General features: G+C 41.7%; 1 protein-coding gene across 1 annotated transcript in view; it reads right to left on the bottom strand.

Annotated features, from left to right (window-relative positions):
• Positions 1-14,636, bottom strand: part of znf385d (zinc finger protein 385D) — a gene marked incomplete at both ends in the record, with an annotated part of 76,720 nt that extends 62,084 nt beyond the window's left edge. The window contains 2 exons of the mRNA XM_079227675.1: positions 5,707-5,849; positions 14,615-14,636. Of these exons, the coding sequence (XP_079083801.1) occupies positions 5,707-5,849; positions 14,615-14,636 (165 nt within the window). The remainder of the gene's footprint in view (positions 1-5,706; positions 5,850-14,614) is intronic.
• Positions 14,637-15,938: the final 1,302 nt, after the last annotated feature.

The raw sequence follows: 15,938 nt of genomic DNA, 5'->3' as shown, positions 1-15,938 counted from the left end.
ATTTCTGCTTTGTTAATTTATCAACCTATCCTTGTGGAATAGTGGAATATTTTTTGTTAACTTTGCATCTTAAGTGGATTATTATTGTTGTATTTAACCTTTACATTATTTGTTGGACCATGGTATTAACCTTTTAAGCCCCGTTGAGCACCAAGGCATTTTTTAGGATTTAGCTCGAAATAGCATACCCAAACTAAAAAGGGTGTATCTCTGCAACCACAAGGGCTATTTGAATAATTTTGGTGTTATAATAAAGGCAACCCTTGTGAGCTTTTGGTCAGATGTGTAAATATTAGTATATATGTTGCTGGCTAAGAGTAAATAAAGATTGAAACACAGAACAAATAGAAGTTCCAGGTCCGCCTATAGAAAAAAGCACTTTCAGGATGATTATCTCCTTGAAATGATGCTTCACTAAGCCCTGAAGCTCTCTTTGGGAGACAGTCTCTCTGCACTGTTTTCACTTGAAAAAGTGAAGCAGAACAAAGTCAGATTGGGTAAAGTACAGAGAGAATTCAGGCGAGGTTTCCAAAATTTGCATTTCGGCACATTTGCGCATATTTTCGCGCATCTGTGACATTTGAATTTTTTCATGTAGCAAACCTTATATTTCACTTTCATATGACTTATGGTGTTAAATAAACTTGTATCAGTGTGGATTTACTGAGGGAAATGCATTTTTTCAACAAAAAAAATAAAGTTTAAAAATGTGCTGACTCAGCGATTTATGTTGCTGTGTTCTTTGGTTCATATCATGATGCTTTGCAGCAGAGGGATTTGAATAGATTTGGAATCTGTGTGGAATTGTCTTGCTTTTTGCTATTTGTCTTTTTCTGATAGCACCAAGCTACGGGCTGCTAGTTCCTGAAACATGCAGAGTGGGCTGACTCGTGACAAAATTATAACTACTTTATTTTAATAATTATTTTAGTTGGTGTTTGAGTTGTGTTGAAATGGCTGACTAATTATTGTAGCCCAGGTTCTCTTGTTTAATTTGATGTGTCGCATCAATATATTTGTTAATGATTATTGTAATGTTTTACACAGTTTAATTAAAATGTTAAAAAAAGGACCTATATAGGTCCATGTGGGGCTTAAAAGGTTTTAATGCAAAAAAACGACAGGATAGTAAGAGCTGAACTGTTCATTTATCCAATTTCCACTACCATGAAAAAAGTGGGCCGGTCTTGAGCCTGAAATTCCCGGGCTGAAAAGTGGCCCCACTCTCTGTATGTATATATATATATATATTAATTGTACTGATAATATTTACAGTATATCTACTAAATTTAAACAACCTGTCCCAAAATTTGATCTCTAGCTATTTTTGGCAAATTTACATTGAGGTGAAAACTGAAATGTTTATTAATGTGCATTGTCCCTGGTACATTAATGAATTAATAAAATAAATTAGGAACCCAGATATTAGTGCTATGATAGCAGGATTGGTTACTAATTTAACTTAGTAGAAATAACGTTTTTCTTTTCTTTGCTACAATTAACAATAACATCACTCCGGTAGTTCCACTGTGGGCCATTTCCGCTACCTGGGGATAGCTACTGAAAGCCGTCATGTTGAGTTACACGCCATTTTGTGGAGTTTCCTCTGAACTCAATTTTCTCTGGCGAGCGGCGATGCAATGAATATGTCGCAGGCTTTTACCACGAACGGTAAAAACGTGAGCTGGAATGCGCTGCTGTTGATAATAAATAAATAAAGAGTTTTTATTATTGTATTACCTTCATAAGTGTATGTAATATATACAACTTGAGTGCTATCCTCTTCCTTTAAGCTGTATTTTCCCAGGAGATCGCGGCAGGACTACATGGTGAAAGTGAAGCCCAAAAGCGTCACTATTCTGGATCGTCTAATCAACTTTTCCTTCCTAATGATGGATCAAAACCAAATACGTGTCTGCTATACTTTTAAGTACAATTTTGCTGCCATTTTCCCCCGCAACTTTTACGCAACTAACAATTTGTGGCAATGATGTGACATTTCATCACTTCCAGCACTAAGACGTGTAAAAGATCCTTTCCCGCCGTGGAAGCCACCGCATGTGTGACGCTTAAAGAAAACCCGGCAAAAACAGTCTCTTTTAGTTGCACCCTTGAAAACTAAACTTGCACTGTTGTCGAAGAACAGAAGAACTGTAACTTGTGTGTGAACTCCTTCTCGTGAAGCTTCGAGTGTCAGCCCCTCGGAGCTCGGAGGAAAGTTTGAGTGAATAAAGCAACCAAAAAGGGAAAAGAGGCAGAGAGAGAAAAGAGAGCGTGTTTGTGAGAGGTGATTATTTTTGTGTTAATCTAGTATCAGCTTTCCAACGCTTGGAGGCTTCCCAGTGTATTACTCATTATCTGCAGACAAGTCAGTTAAATACAGATTAGACGGGACAAGAAAACGGGGACGTGGTATTCCTGAACTTTCCCATGAAGCAATCTGTCTCGCTCTGTGTTATCTGGGCTTTTCTCCACGATGTCCCATTTTTTTTTTCATTCTTTTTTTCCTGGTTCTTCACATGTTTCTCTTTCTCAAACTTATCCAGCTGTGTGCCATATTTCAACCCCTCTTTCCAGCCGATTTTAAATTGAGCTGTCCTTGTAATTCAAAAGACAACACTGAAGAAAAGAAGAAAAAAAACTGTAGACTTTTATCTCTCAGGGGTTTTCTATTGTCTATTCTATAGTCATCAAAAAAAATGTGATGACCTCGCTGATTTTGAGCTGCGTGAGGCCACATACTTCCTCATAATTACCTTCTACTTTCAAAAACTGAAGATCAATAGATCCATACCAGTGTGCATATGAGTCCTGCTACAGTAAGTGCACATCGGGTGAGTGCTCCATTTAAAAGGCAGCGCCTCACCGATTGCAAATCCAATAGGGTCTGGGTAGTAGCCACCTGCCACCGTTGCATTATAGAAAGCTGTTAACAGCCGTCTTGATGCTGGAGAAACGGTCGATTAAAGAACCGCTCTATGAAACATGACACCCCTGTTTAAAAAACACGATGAGCTCGAGGAGAGTTATTTTAAATGTCGACGTCAACATAACAGATAACTAGTAAACCTATAAGGTAATAATATAATATAATAACAAAGCCAACACCAATCGCAGCAAAGAATGGGAAGTGGTCACCATTGTGTTTATGGCTGCAAATAATGGTTATTTTGTATTATTGATTGCTGATCTTTTTATTTGTATGAATCAATTAATGGTTTGGTCTGCATAATGTCAGAAAATACTTGAAAAGTCCAAATCCGATAAAGATAATTGGTTTAATCCTACACGATACAAATGTAGCAAATCCTCACATTTGAGTTTCTCAAACACGGAAATGTGCGGCTTTGTAGTATAGTCGTAGAATAGTTGTTTCTGTCAATCACTTCAGTTCTAATTGTATCTCAGGAGTTGCTATTGTGGGAAAATACAGTATATTATCAGTAAACATTTTACATTTTACACTAGGTACTTGACAGACATGTTGATTAGTAATATTTCTACATCATGTTTTTAATAATTAGTTTTGTATAAATGTAATTTATAGGAAATGGAGTTGAAAAATGAGTCCATGCGAGAACAGAAACATTAGTTGAGATCTTGCCCAGAAATACAACCACCGGTTATCAGATGTTTATGAATAAAAACTAGTAAGTGGACCTTTTGTCCGATACGACAAAAATGGCTTTTGAGCCGATACCAAGTATTACCATATTAGTAATATGCAGTGTTGCGGGTAACAAGTTACAAAGTAACGGATTACAGTAGCGATATTACTATCATAGGTAACAAAGTAAAGTAACGCATTACACTCAAAATATTGGTAACTACACTACTTTACTAGACCTCAGTAACGCGCTTTCCTGCGTTATCCAAGCCATTTTCACCAGTCCGAAAAGTTCTCTTTTAGTGGCGCGTGAGTCACATGACACTTCCTGCATGAACAGTAGCAACAAGCTGCTAGCTAGCGCTGCTGCTGCTACTGCCCGCGACCCCTCTGCCCAAGTTGGGTGTCGAGCCTGGTCCCGCTACCTTCGGTGGTTTTCGGGGAGCTAGCGGAAGTTAACGGGGAGCTAGCGGAAGTAGGATGACGGGGCAGGAGCCCTAGCTGGCTACAGCGGGGAGCTAACAGGGAATCTGACCGAAGGTAGTAGCGGCTCGTAACTCGCGCAATTATTATTATAGGAAATTATATTAATTAATAAAAATACATTATTATTGAAAATTGAAAATAAAGTGATGAAAGGGCCATGATGTTTGTCCATGTATCTTTGCGGTTAATTTGGACATTTGCTTAAAGTAAAATAAAGTAAAGTAACTAGTAGTGAAGTTACTTTTCAAATGCAGCAACTAGTAAAGTAATCTAGTTACATTTTTCAGAAGTAACGTGTAAATAGTTTTTCTGAGTAACTACCCCAACACTGGTAATATGCTTAACCCTTCAGAGATGCACAGAAAACACAAGACGATCGGTGTTTCTTTCCAACAAAAGACCTGAGACTGAACTCTGAAGTTAGTTCAATGACTAATAACGTTTAAGGACTTTCCGTCAAATAACTATGTGACGTGGCACTAATTGTGAGGAAAATTCCTGGTTTTTGCACATTCAGCTCACCTGCTGTTTCAGTGTTTCATTCATTAAAGTGTAACATTGTCTCTATTTTCCACAAAATGTGATCGTTCTTCCAGAAGAAATCTTGAAGATTATTAATAAATCATTTCAGAAATCGCAGACCAGTCGAAATAAAGATTTGCCAAATGCTTTGAGCTGCTTTGAAACATCTCTGCTGTGGAACTTTTAGCTTTCTCCAGATTGCGCACAACATACTGCAATCTCAGGAGGAGGTGACACCCATTAAGACTATCATATTCCAAACTGACATGAGAGCAATATGCAGCACGATTTGCAAACTTTCATTGCTCTCAGAACTTCTCACAAAAGATGCACTAAAAGGCAGCCTGGTTACTGTGGGAAATAGAGGTTTGCAAAGAGACATTTAGAGCACCGGCATTCACTGCACATTTCAAATACACGTCTGTAATGTTTTGGACGAGTAGAATGCCAACTGGCTTTAAGCCCTTTCTACGGTAAAATGTGTCTTATATATATATATCTTTATTTCTGTGTCAGAGTAAAACTAAAACAGATGTGAATGTTAACAAGGAGTTAAGTTGTACTGGAGAGTCAAATTCCTCAAAAGAGAAATAACCTACTTTCAGTTAATGAGTTTTGATGTGAGAGCCTAAAGACACAGCTGTCAATAAATCTCCATGATAGAGTTGAAAATGTAAACTGTGTGGGGAGGAGAATAATCACCCAATTTCCAGTATGCGCCTCTGCTTTTTCTTTTTTGCATCGCTGAAAGATGCATTTCAATAGTAATACACCGAAAAGAGATTAAATAAGGGATTTTTACACACTGAATGAATGTTTGCATGAAAAAAAATTCTACATTTCTCCGACAGAAAGATGTTCTCCTCTTGAGTGTCAGAGTCCCTGCATTTGTCAAAGCATTGAAAAGCATCATTTCAATAAGATGATTCAAATCAAGTCTCGAAATGTCAATATTTTAGGGATGATATTACAAGTAAAGACGTCTCCTACAATCAACACATCCGACTGACCTCAGCGAGGGTCAAACAGCATGTGAAGGCCTGTGAGCCGATCTCGTGGCACAAACACGACAAACGAAGGACGTGACTCACCGTGTTGAATCCCGGGAAGAGGCTCACCGCCGTGGTCGCATCCAATGGAAACCGGAGGAACTGCTTCATGCCCAGCGAGGTCTGGATGGCAGGCAGGGTGGGGCGCATCAAGGTGGGCATTAGGCCATTTTGACATGTGTTACCTGCGGGAGGGAGAGCAAAGGCAACACGTTGAACAGCAGACGCCTCGGGGACCGGAGCCTCCGCCAAAACCTCTCAGTGTACATCCAAGTGAACCTTCGGTGTGTTTGTTTAGTCTGCATCATAAAGCGTCTGGCATCTTATCTCAGTCTTATCCATGTACATATTTAACACCTGAGCAAAAAGTGAGACATTCTTAACATTATTTCCAGCATGAGTTGATTTGATTTAAAATAATGCCGGGAGTAAAAACTACCTAATTTTCAGCTCTAGCTCATCAAATTGCATGGAAATCTCCAATTTGAATGGTTTTCATTTAACAAGCTTTTTATTATTTAATAAAAAAAAACTCTTCACTAGTTTATTTCCCATCTCAAAACTCAAAAAGCTTTTAACATCCAATATAAAATATTTATGACAAAATAATCTCAATTTAAGGTCCACTTAATTAAGTAAATACATGTATTAATGTAAGGTCCACTCAACGCTGGTTGAGAGCTCCTGAACTAGTAGGTATAGATTGAGTTGAGACTAGTTTAGGTCCCATGGTCAATAATTAATTTCTATGCTCAAATAAATGAATAAGATTCTTTGTTTTTATTTGACTGTTTTTGCAATGAGGTTTGTTGCATAGAAAGGGGTCCAATTTGTGCCAAATGTCCGTGTATTAATACTTAATTTAAAGACATGCAAAAAGCACAGCAGCACCAAGATGTTATTTATGTCAGCGGCACAATTATGTGTTCATTATCTGAGAAGGTTTCACTTAGTCTCATCTGTGCAGGTTTAGCAGCCGCAAAAGCTGCTGGATCGCACAACGCCTGTGTCGACTTGGAAGAGTTTCCAGAGCTTTTCGATCTCATCCCGGCTGACGAAGGCCGCGAGATATTGATCCCGAGGTCAGGAATGAAATTCCCCGCTCAGACAAAAAAAATAACTCCAGTATGAAAAACCTTGAATCTCGCACCTTTCAGAGATTCTGATGATCTCTTTACAAAGTTGTAACTATTTAATTACATGCTCATCAAATTCCCTGTAAAGTCTCCTGTTTGGGGGATTTTCATTCAGTCGATGCATCACAGAGAAGGCATGTTACTTCACAATGAGTACTTTTACTTTTGATGTATAAGTACACTATGCGTGTTTATTTACTTGTATTTCGAGGTTGTAATTTCCAAGACTTCATACTCTTAACTGTGGTGGTCGTTGGTCTCCTTTAGCTCAAAGACTTGTCGGTGATAAATTGGCTGCAGGCTCATGAATTCTCTTCTCGTAATCACAATCAGACCCAAATGGCGCCAAGTGTTGGGGCCAAATAAGCCTCCCCCTCTTCCAAACCCCCTACGTCAGGGCCCCTTGCTCGGGGGGCCAAATTCATTCCCAAATTCTGCTTTCATTGTGATCCCAACCATACACCTGCAAAGTTCCATAACTCGCTTCTTGCACGGCTTTGACAAAGATCTGTGTGCAGAAATATAAACACCCGGCAAAGTAGTCAAAACTGATTTTTGCAGTACGGTGACGACAGGACCACATATTGGCACGGTGACTCGCACGCAGACCCACAACTTGAAAACAATAATTACCGGTATGCACTGAGAACAAGTTGCACTGAGAACACACTCGGATGACCACTGCGTGACGCTCCGGCGATGTTAATCCCTCTGAACAGATGTTCTCATTCTGAAATTGTCCCCTCAAACTGACGCGGGATGAGTCAATAGCGAGAGAGGCCTGGCTCTCACATCTCTAGGACAAACAAAAGTAAATACTTCACTTTTATTGTCATGTGAGACTACGCCAGCGGAGCGCTATATAAACCACCAATTGGAAACAGCACAGGGCTGATTTCAACACTATGGGATTTGAAAAAAGAAGAAGAAAAGAGGCAGAAATCCGTCACAGCCCTCCAAAACATAGGAATTAAAGAAGCCATTTCGTAAAGCTGTAATGAGAACCAGAGGGATGATTTTTTTTATTTATCGCTGCACATTTAACAATGCATGGCTCTAAAGCGCTGGCAGCTACAGTATCACACCGACGTCTCGAGACAAATAAAAACAAGGGTTTGCCACGTTTCGGTCCCCGGGCCGTGGTGAGGGGTAACTGAAAAGCAAAAGTCATAAAGCCCAGAGGAGAAAAGAGAAAAACCACAGATTGTCCCCCCACCACCCCTCTTCCCTCACTCCTCTTCTCCCTCCAGTCACCGGAGCGCTGCCATCTGTTGGAAAGAGAACACACGCCGTCTCTCATGTGGAGGCACGTCTTCGACCCAACTTTAGCAAAGCGTGTCCTTCTGTAGGGATCAACCAACCGCGCCATCTCTCGACATGCCGGCCTGACGTCAGCCCGCAGGCACGCCTCACCAAAAAAAACTCAGCGACAGTCAAAACAGGCCGCTCTCAAACACCCGGCCCGACATGTGGGATTAGTCTGCAGCGAGATGAAGAGTGACAAACTGAAATGTGAATTTGTTTGATAGGGTCGTGTTTGGTTTGCTGAGTGATGGGAGATGAAATCTGACGTGTCACCACAGCTGAGGTCTGAGAGCTTTTTTTTTTAAGTATTTAGCTTCACAATAAGTTTTTCTTTTGACACCGGCGGATGAAGTATTCAGATCCTTTACTTGAGTTAAAAAAGCAAATACGATAATGTTAAAATACCCCATTCCAAGTGTAAATCGTACTTCTGGACATGGGGTACTTGTGCAGAATGGGAACTTATCGTACTATTGTGTCACGGTTCAATGATGCAGCTGTATAAAAATAAGTAAGGGCTACTTTTAACTTTGCATGAAATCTGATCGTCTGCTTTTAATAAACAGTGTTCAGCCATGCTCGGATCAGATACGTCTGCTTCCATTTTACGTGTGTAACTACATTTTGTCAGGGGCATTGTGTGTTGGGCTGTGAGCAAAAGTCATGATGAGGCTGGATTCAAAGTTAAAGGATCGTTACCCTTGTTAGCTGGAATAAACACGGAACCATTAATGTAACAGGTGTCCAGTGTTGGGGGTAACGAGTTACAAAGTAACGGATTACAGTAGCGTAATTACTTTTACAGGTAACGAAGTAAAGTAACGCATTACACTCAAAATATTGGTAACTACACTACTTTACTAGACCTCAGTAACGCGCGTTCCTGCGTTACTCAAGACATTTTTACCAGTCCGAAAAGTTCTCTTTTAGCGGCGCGCGAGTCACACGACACTTCCTGCATGAACAACCTATCACAGAACTCGATCTGAGTGATTTGAGTGACGTAGCTGCTGGTGCGTAGGAGGAGGGAAGCGAGGAATGGATGAGACGGAGACGGAGTGCCCGGACCCAACTGGGAGGTTCTCTCCAGGTTCCCTAGGATTAAGGATATTGCAAAGCAATACAACACTCAATACCATCAAGTGCACCTGTCTGTAATGACGTGGAGCTTCTAATGAGGACAAGACACGTCTGGTATGAACGGAATCACTTTACTGGTGAACTGCAGTAATACAACTGTTAAAGCGATTGAGAACGCGCTCTTGCACCCGACATGTATATATTTTCCACACGTAACATCAACATTAGTTAGCGTCAACAAGCACGTATCATTGTACTTTCTGCCTTCAAAGTAAAAGTTCTTCCTGTTTACATGCTCTTCACAATAAGAGTAAATCATGTAATAAAACAAGTTACAACACTGTGGAAAGGCTTTTCAGGCTGTCGGATAAAAGATTGCAGAGACTTTTACTCATGCGATACAATCGCTATTTTGAAGGGTTAGGGAATAGAGAAAAATGATAAACTTCATAGGATATAGTGCACTTTCTGTTTATTTAGGCAAAGATGATGTGGATTTTCTGTTTATTTAATTGCATTTTCAGTTGAGGCATATTTCTTTGGTCAGACAGTGTGAACAGGGTTAATGTTCGTTCAAGTTAATGGCTGAGTTTTATTTGCCATTTTGTTTTACATGTTTACAATATACTATGTGGAAAGGCTAAGAGATCCCCTTTATTGAAAATAAAGTGATGAAAGGGCCATGATGTTTGTCCATGTATCTTTGCGGTTAATTTGGACATTTGCTTAAAAAAATGGAAAGTAAAGTAACTAGGAGTGAAGTTACTTTTCAAATGCAGTAACTAGTAAAGTAATCTAGTTACAATTTTCAGAAGTAACTAGTAACTTGTAACTAGTTACTTTTTCTGAGTAACTACCCCAACACTGCAGGTGTCTTTGTATACACGAGGATGAACATTAAGAAAGAAGAGCACATTAAGCGTCTGATAGCATCAAATAATTATCTCGCTGAATAAAAATGAATCAATCCACAGACCAAGTTTTTTTCTAAGCACCAGGCTTTTCCTCAGATCTTTGTACAGAACAAAGAGGCGCCATCTTTAAATGCCCATATTGCATAGACAAGGACAATGTGACCAAATATTAAAATGTATGGTATATTACATATATGCACCAATAGTATATCAATATATATATGTGAAAAGTACAGAAGGCACATGAAGATGATGATGGTATGAATGAACTGGCCGTCCCTCCCTGGACACACTGTTTATTGGATTGAACCTCTCGTAACCTCACATACCTTCCTAAAGCTCCAACCGTTTGAGGTCAAACAAGGCAAATTACATTTCTTTATCTCCTGTTGTGAACCGGTAATGAGCAACAATTACAATGCAGAAAACATGCCCAAACATAAGGGCACATTCCAGCCTGCAGCCGCGGAGAGCGTTTATACTCTCTTAAGCCTAATCATCTGTCGCCGCCAGAAAAAGGTAAAGAAATATATATATAAAGGCAGAGCTGGAAAACAGAAGACCTGGCTGCTAATCTGACCTTTAACCCTGACCTCTGAGCGCCACACACACACTTCAAGATGCTCCAGCACTCCGGCAGGAAAGAAAAAAGCCTGTTACAGCAGGCTCTGGCAGAGACGCACAGATGGCAGTCATAATTATCACTTTGTTTGTTAGAGGTGTCAATATTTGACTTGATTTCAGCTAAAAAAGAACAAGTTAATATTTGAGTTCTATATTTTGACTCCAGCGGCAGAGTGCAGGGCCCAGGTGGGCTGAGTCTCACCAGCAGACGCTGTCATCTACTTTGCATGGAGAGTCACTCAGGAGACTCGCTCCACCGCAAAAGGTCATCTGGTGAGAGTCATTAAAATAACTAGCAGAAGACTGTCTGAGCAGCGCGGGAGAAAAACAAAGAGGAATTCACACTTTTAGTCTTCAGCTTAAATTATGTTTTTTTCTTCTGTCAGGAGCATTTATTAAGACGATTAAAACAAAAACAATCAGCAAACCACAAATGAATGAAAAGCCAAGGTTGTGCGTCCGTCATGCCCAGCAGCACTGATGTGTTTACACAGTGGATGATGCAGAAGCTCCCCACAATGAGTCGCCGAAAGCAAGAATGTGCTGGTTGAATGGAAGAATATGAGGTTGTTAGATGTTGTTCAATGTTAAATTGTAGCCACATATTTGTATTTGAGGCCTCACAGAACGCTGCAAAGCGTGGTCACAACGAGCCTGAATGCAACAAATCATCGGATATTCAAATGAAATACAAATGACCTGTAAATGGGCCTCAGAGGGAATCAGCTGCTGTGTAACCCCCCTTCTCTGTGCATTTTGTCCAGTATTGCTATGAGGGGAATACTCAATTTGCATGCATGATCAATTCAAATATGAATATACAGTAAGCACATTGCTGAAATAATGAAATAATTCAAATGTGATTTTGCCCACAAAAAGCTCTAAAAACCCGACTGTGGGCCACACCAACTAACGTCAGAATTAGCCTGTGAACATTTAGCAGCCAAAGAGACGGATATTTAGTGGACACCAAGTCACAGCTGGAGAAGGAAAGTGAATTTCACTTAATCCATCACGCCACCAGAAACAGGGCTCCCAATGAATATCGTCTGGAAGTGTTTGCAAACACATTTATCCGTGTCATTGTTTAATATGTTAATATATATATGTGTGTGTGTGTGTGTGTGTATGTGTGTGTGTGTGTGTGTGTGTGTGTTTCTTCCAGAGTGACTAAACAAAACTAATGAATGCAGCTGTGAAGTCCTTATCGTGTCAGTAGATATTGTGCTTCGGGGCTCGTATTCTTAAACACCATTCTAATTAAATTACCACAAACCAGTCGACACTCACTGAACCTGCGGCTTTTGGAGATGTTTTTAGTTTTTTGGGGAATGGGTGGGAGGGGGGTTGCCCGCTTTGCCCAGCAGTGTAATGATGTAGAACCGAGATGCGATCCGACTTCTGGAAATCTTTGAAACGGATCAGGATTAATGAAAAGTTTACACCCACTGGCCTTTGTTTATCCATTCCCTTTGAGGCCGTGTTTAATGACGCAGGAGCGGCGCACACAGCGCGAGACATTAAGGGCAGCTCATTGGACGAGACGTTTTTCACGACTGTCCTCTGCATTGCCCTTCCTGAAAGATTCCCTTATCTCTGCTGAAGCGTTCCTACTCCTGCGGCAGTACGGCGAGAGAGGGAGAGAGTTAAAATGATGTCTGGAGGACGCCGACCGGCATTAATAATTAATCATCCTGCGCTGCTCTCCTCCACCGCCCGCCTCCTGTTAGCATCCTGAACCTGGCTGCTCCTCCGATAAGATCTGTCCAGAGAGGCCGAGAGAGCCTCAAAGCAAAACACCCGCTTTGTGCATAACCTTCCCTCAGCAAACATAAATCCAATTATTAGATAAATCTGAATATCACTGGAAATCATTTGTATGCCGATGACGCTCTGGATGTGATTAACGCCGTCATGTTTTTCATGGAGTGTGCTGATTGTATTCTTTGGCCCTTAACATGCTCTGAGATCAGTACGTCCCTTCAAGCGATGGGGATAACATCATCTCACTCCTATTAAATTGAACAAAGTGAGCACAAAGGGTAGATTTAAAGCATTATCTCTCTTAAAAAAGAAAAGCCACACTTTCACTGATTTTGCAATTAACCTTTCCACGATAAACTCTGCATTCTCGTGAGATTCCAGTAAATCTCGCCCATGTGTTTGGCTTCGAGGAACACAACACACCCTGCAGATTAGCATACTGTAGCGCATGCTGCTGACACGCGTGGAGCTGGCTAATAAACAGAGCTGCCTCTGACTTAGATCCAACAATCACTGCCCCGTGTGCTCTGTAATCTGAGGTTAACCAAAAAGATATTTAACACGCCGCCACACCGGATAGATTTCCTCTGCGAGGCTCAATGACACTAATAGCTCGTATGATTGTAGCGCACACTCAAGACCTATTAGCCTGCTGGGTTACGGTTGCTGCGCTGGTTGCTTTTGATGCATGTGGACAGCTTTTAATGTAAGAGGTGCGTTCTCTTCTGCTCTGTTTATTCTTTTGTATTCTTCCAAGAGTCTCATCATATATATCTGTCTCCTGATATTAATCACTTTAACATTAAACGTGTTCCGGTTAGCAGCAATGCAGAGCAGCGGTGTTATTAATCTTTTTTACAAGATACCATCCATTCTCTCTGAGCAGCGCAGTCGTGCACTCAGTAATCATAAATGTTAAAGTGGCGCACATCCTGTACGCAAACATTGACCTTTACTCCTCTTGTAGTTTTGTTTTACACTGTGCTGAAGACAAGATGTTTCATGGTATTTTGTCTGACCAAAAAAAAAAAGAAACACCAACCACCGAGCTGTTCTTTTCTTGAGGGCTGTCTCGAGCCTCTCCACATTTTGTGGGGGGGGGGGGGGGGGGGGGGGGGGTTAAAAGGGGTCAAATTCCAAACCCATCCACCCAACCAGACCTGCATCACCTCTCTGCTCTCCAGAACCTGACCGAGCATCTGTGGTGGATCTCAAAGAGCGGAAGCTTGTCTCTGCACCTGACAGCTTATTCATTTATACGCTCCCCAGCATATCCTCCGCTGTGTATGGCATAACAAGAGAAAATCCTTCTCGCTCTGTAACTTCAGATCGCTTTAATCCCTGGGATGAAAAAAAGTATTTCATTTAACAAATCAACCCCCTTAGAACTCCGGATCCCTGTGTAATTATTCCTTCTATGTGACCGTAAGCCAGCCGTGAGAAGAGCACTTGAAGAGGAGCCACTCGCGCATTAAGTCTTCCTAAGCCTCCTCCATAAAAACTAATGGAAGGGGCCTTCCTCTAAAATATCCTATACACAGAATATTAAGTGGCTCTCGACGCTGGCATCTCCGATCTTATTTGAACAGTCAGCTGGTCAAACGGCCACAGTGGAATCCAAAGCTCGTATTCTCGGCCGCGAAAAAACAGCTGTGATTTAGTCCAATAAAGCAGAAAACGAGCACGAGGACGCGGGTTACCTGGTGAGCAGGTTCATTCAACAGTTTTAGGAGCCCTCAGTGTGCAACTTCATGCTTTCCTTCCTCTCTTTTACTTTTTATGATTTTGTGCTGTACCAGCAGCCAGCTCTCCTCTCCATCTTTTTTAGTTTGCAGAACAACTAATAGGCAACCCTGGAACCCAGATTTAGGAGACGGGGAGTGTGTGCACTTATACTCTGCATTTGACTGTGATGAAGCACATTCAGTGAACACACACACGCACACACACAACAACCCAGGTGTGTAACGTCACACTCTTTTTTTCCCCTTCGAATGGATACCAGCGCTTCTTCTCTTCGGGCTTTCCAGACCAAGCGAGAACACACACATTTAGATGAAGGAATCTGCCCCCCCCCCCACACACACACATGAGATAAAATTACAACACATATGAATGCAAACTCACCAAAAAACATGCTGCTCTCCATAACTCCTCAAGCTCGGGGGTCTGCTGTATTTCCTCTCTGGTGCCCTGCCAGTGTGTGTGTGTCCATGGACGGCAGCCTGGGCATGTCTCATACACTCCTCAGGGGTGTGTGTGTCTGTGCATGTGTGTGCTCAAATCCAACTGCAGCGTCAACGGCCAGCCTGCATGCTGCACTCTGTACGCCGCTGCTGTCTGTGGACCTCCGTATCTGCCTCTCTCTCTCTCTCTCTCTCTCTCTCTCTCTCTCTCTCTCTCTCTCTCCCTCTCCCCCCCCCCTCTCTCCTGGTACTGGTCCTCCCTCGTCTGTCTCGTCCCCTCCCCTCCCCATTAGCTCCCCCTCCTCCGTCTTCCTCCTCCTCTCCGGCCCCTCCACACACTAGATCCCGCTTCTGTCCTTTATCTTTTTGCGAGGTGTCTATCTACATTTGTTTTTGTTTTTTTCAGCAACAGCCTCCTCTCCACGAGCGTGTGTGTCTCTCTCTAGGTGTCTCATCTTTGTTTTATGTGTCAACTCTGCTTCGCTCTCACTCTCACTGCCTTGCTTTCCCCCCGCTGTCTCTCATTTATTTGATCCTATTCCCCTTTCCCTGCTTCCATCCCCGACTCGCTCCTTTTTCTTTTTTCTTTATTCTGACTGTTCTCTCGCTCTCCTCTTCCCTCTCTCTCTCTCTCTGTTTCTCTCTGTGTTTCCACTAAATATCTTTGCAGTGTGTTGTTTTGTTTATTTTCTCATGCGCTCCTCACTTACTCTTCTGGTCTCTTATTGTTTTCTCCCTTTCCCTCAGCACGTTTACACACAAAAGAAGTAATGCAAGTTGCTGGGAGAAATCAGGTCAAGTTGGAAATTGGAAGAGAACTATCACCCGACCTCCCTCGGCTCTGAAGGAGCGTTTTTATCTTCTTTCAGCTTCGCTGTTTTTTTTTTTTTTTACGCTGCCCACATCTTTACAGCTTTGGTTTTCTCTCACTCCTCTCAGCCTCATTTTTGGCCGCAAAGTGCTCTCAAACCCGACTGCCCGCTGCCCAGCACCACACGGCAGACAGAGCAAGGAACTACTGCTTAGGAACTACAGCTGCTGGTGCACATAGTGAAGCATTAAGCAGCTAAAGCCAAGTTCAAAAGAGCTCGTCTGGTCTCTTAACTATGCTTTGACACAAAAAGAAAACACGCAAGAGGATATTTGGTAAATTATTTATGTATGTGGAAGGCAGTATTGGGTTTGTTCAAGCAATCTGCAGAACTTCCCTTGTAACCACGAGCTTGTGGATGTAATCGTAGTCACACATCTTTTGTCCATGTTGA

This window comes from Taurulus bubalis, assembly GCF_910589615.1.
Source record: "Taurulus bubalis genome assembly, chromosome: 12".
Taxonomy (NCBI): domain Eukaryota; kingdom Metazoa; phylum Chordata; class Actinopteri; order Perciformes; family Cottidae; genus Taurulus; species Taurulus bubalis.
This window is presented reverse-complemented; position numbering and strand designations above follow the sequence as displayed.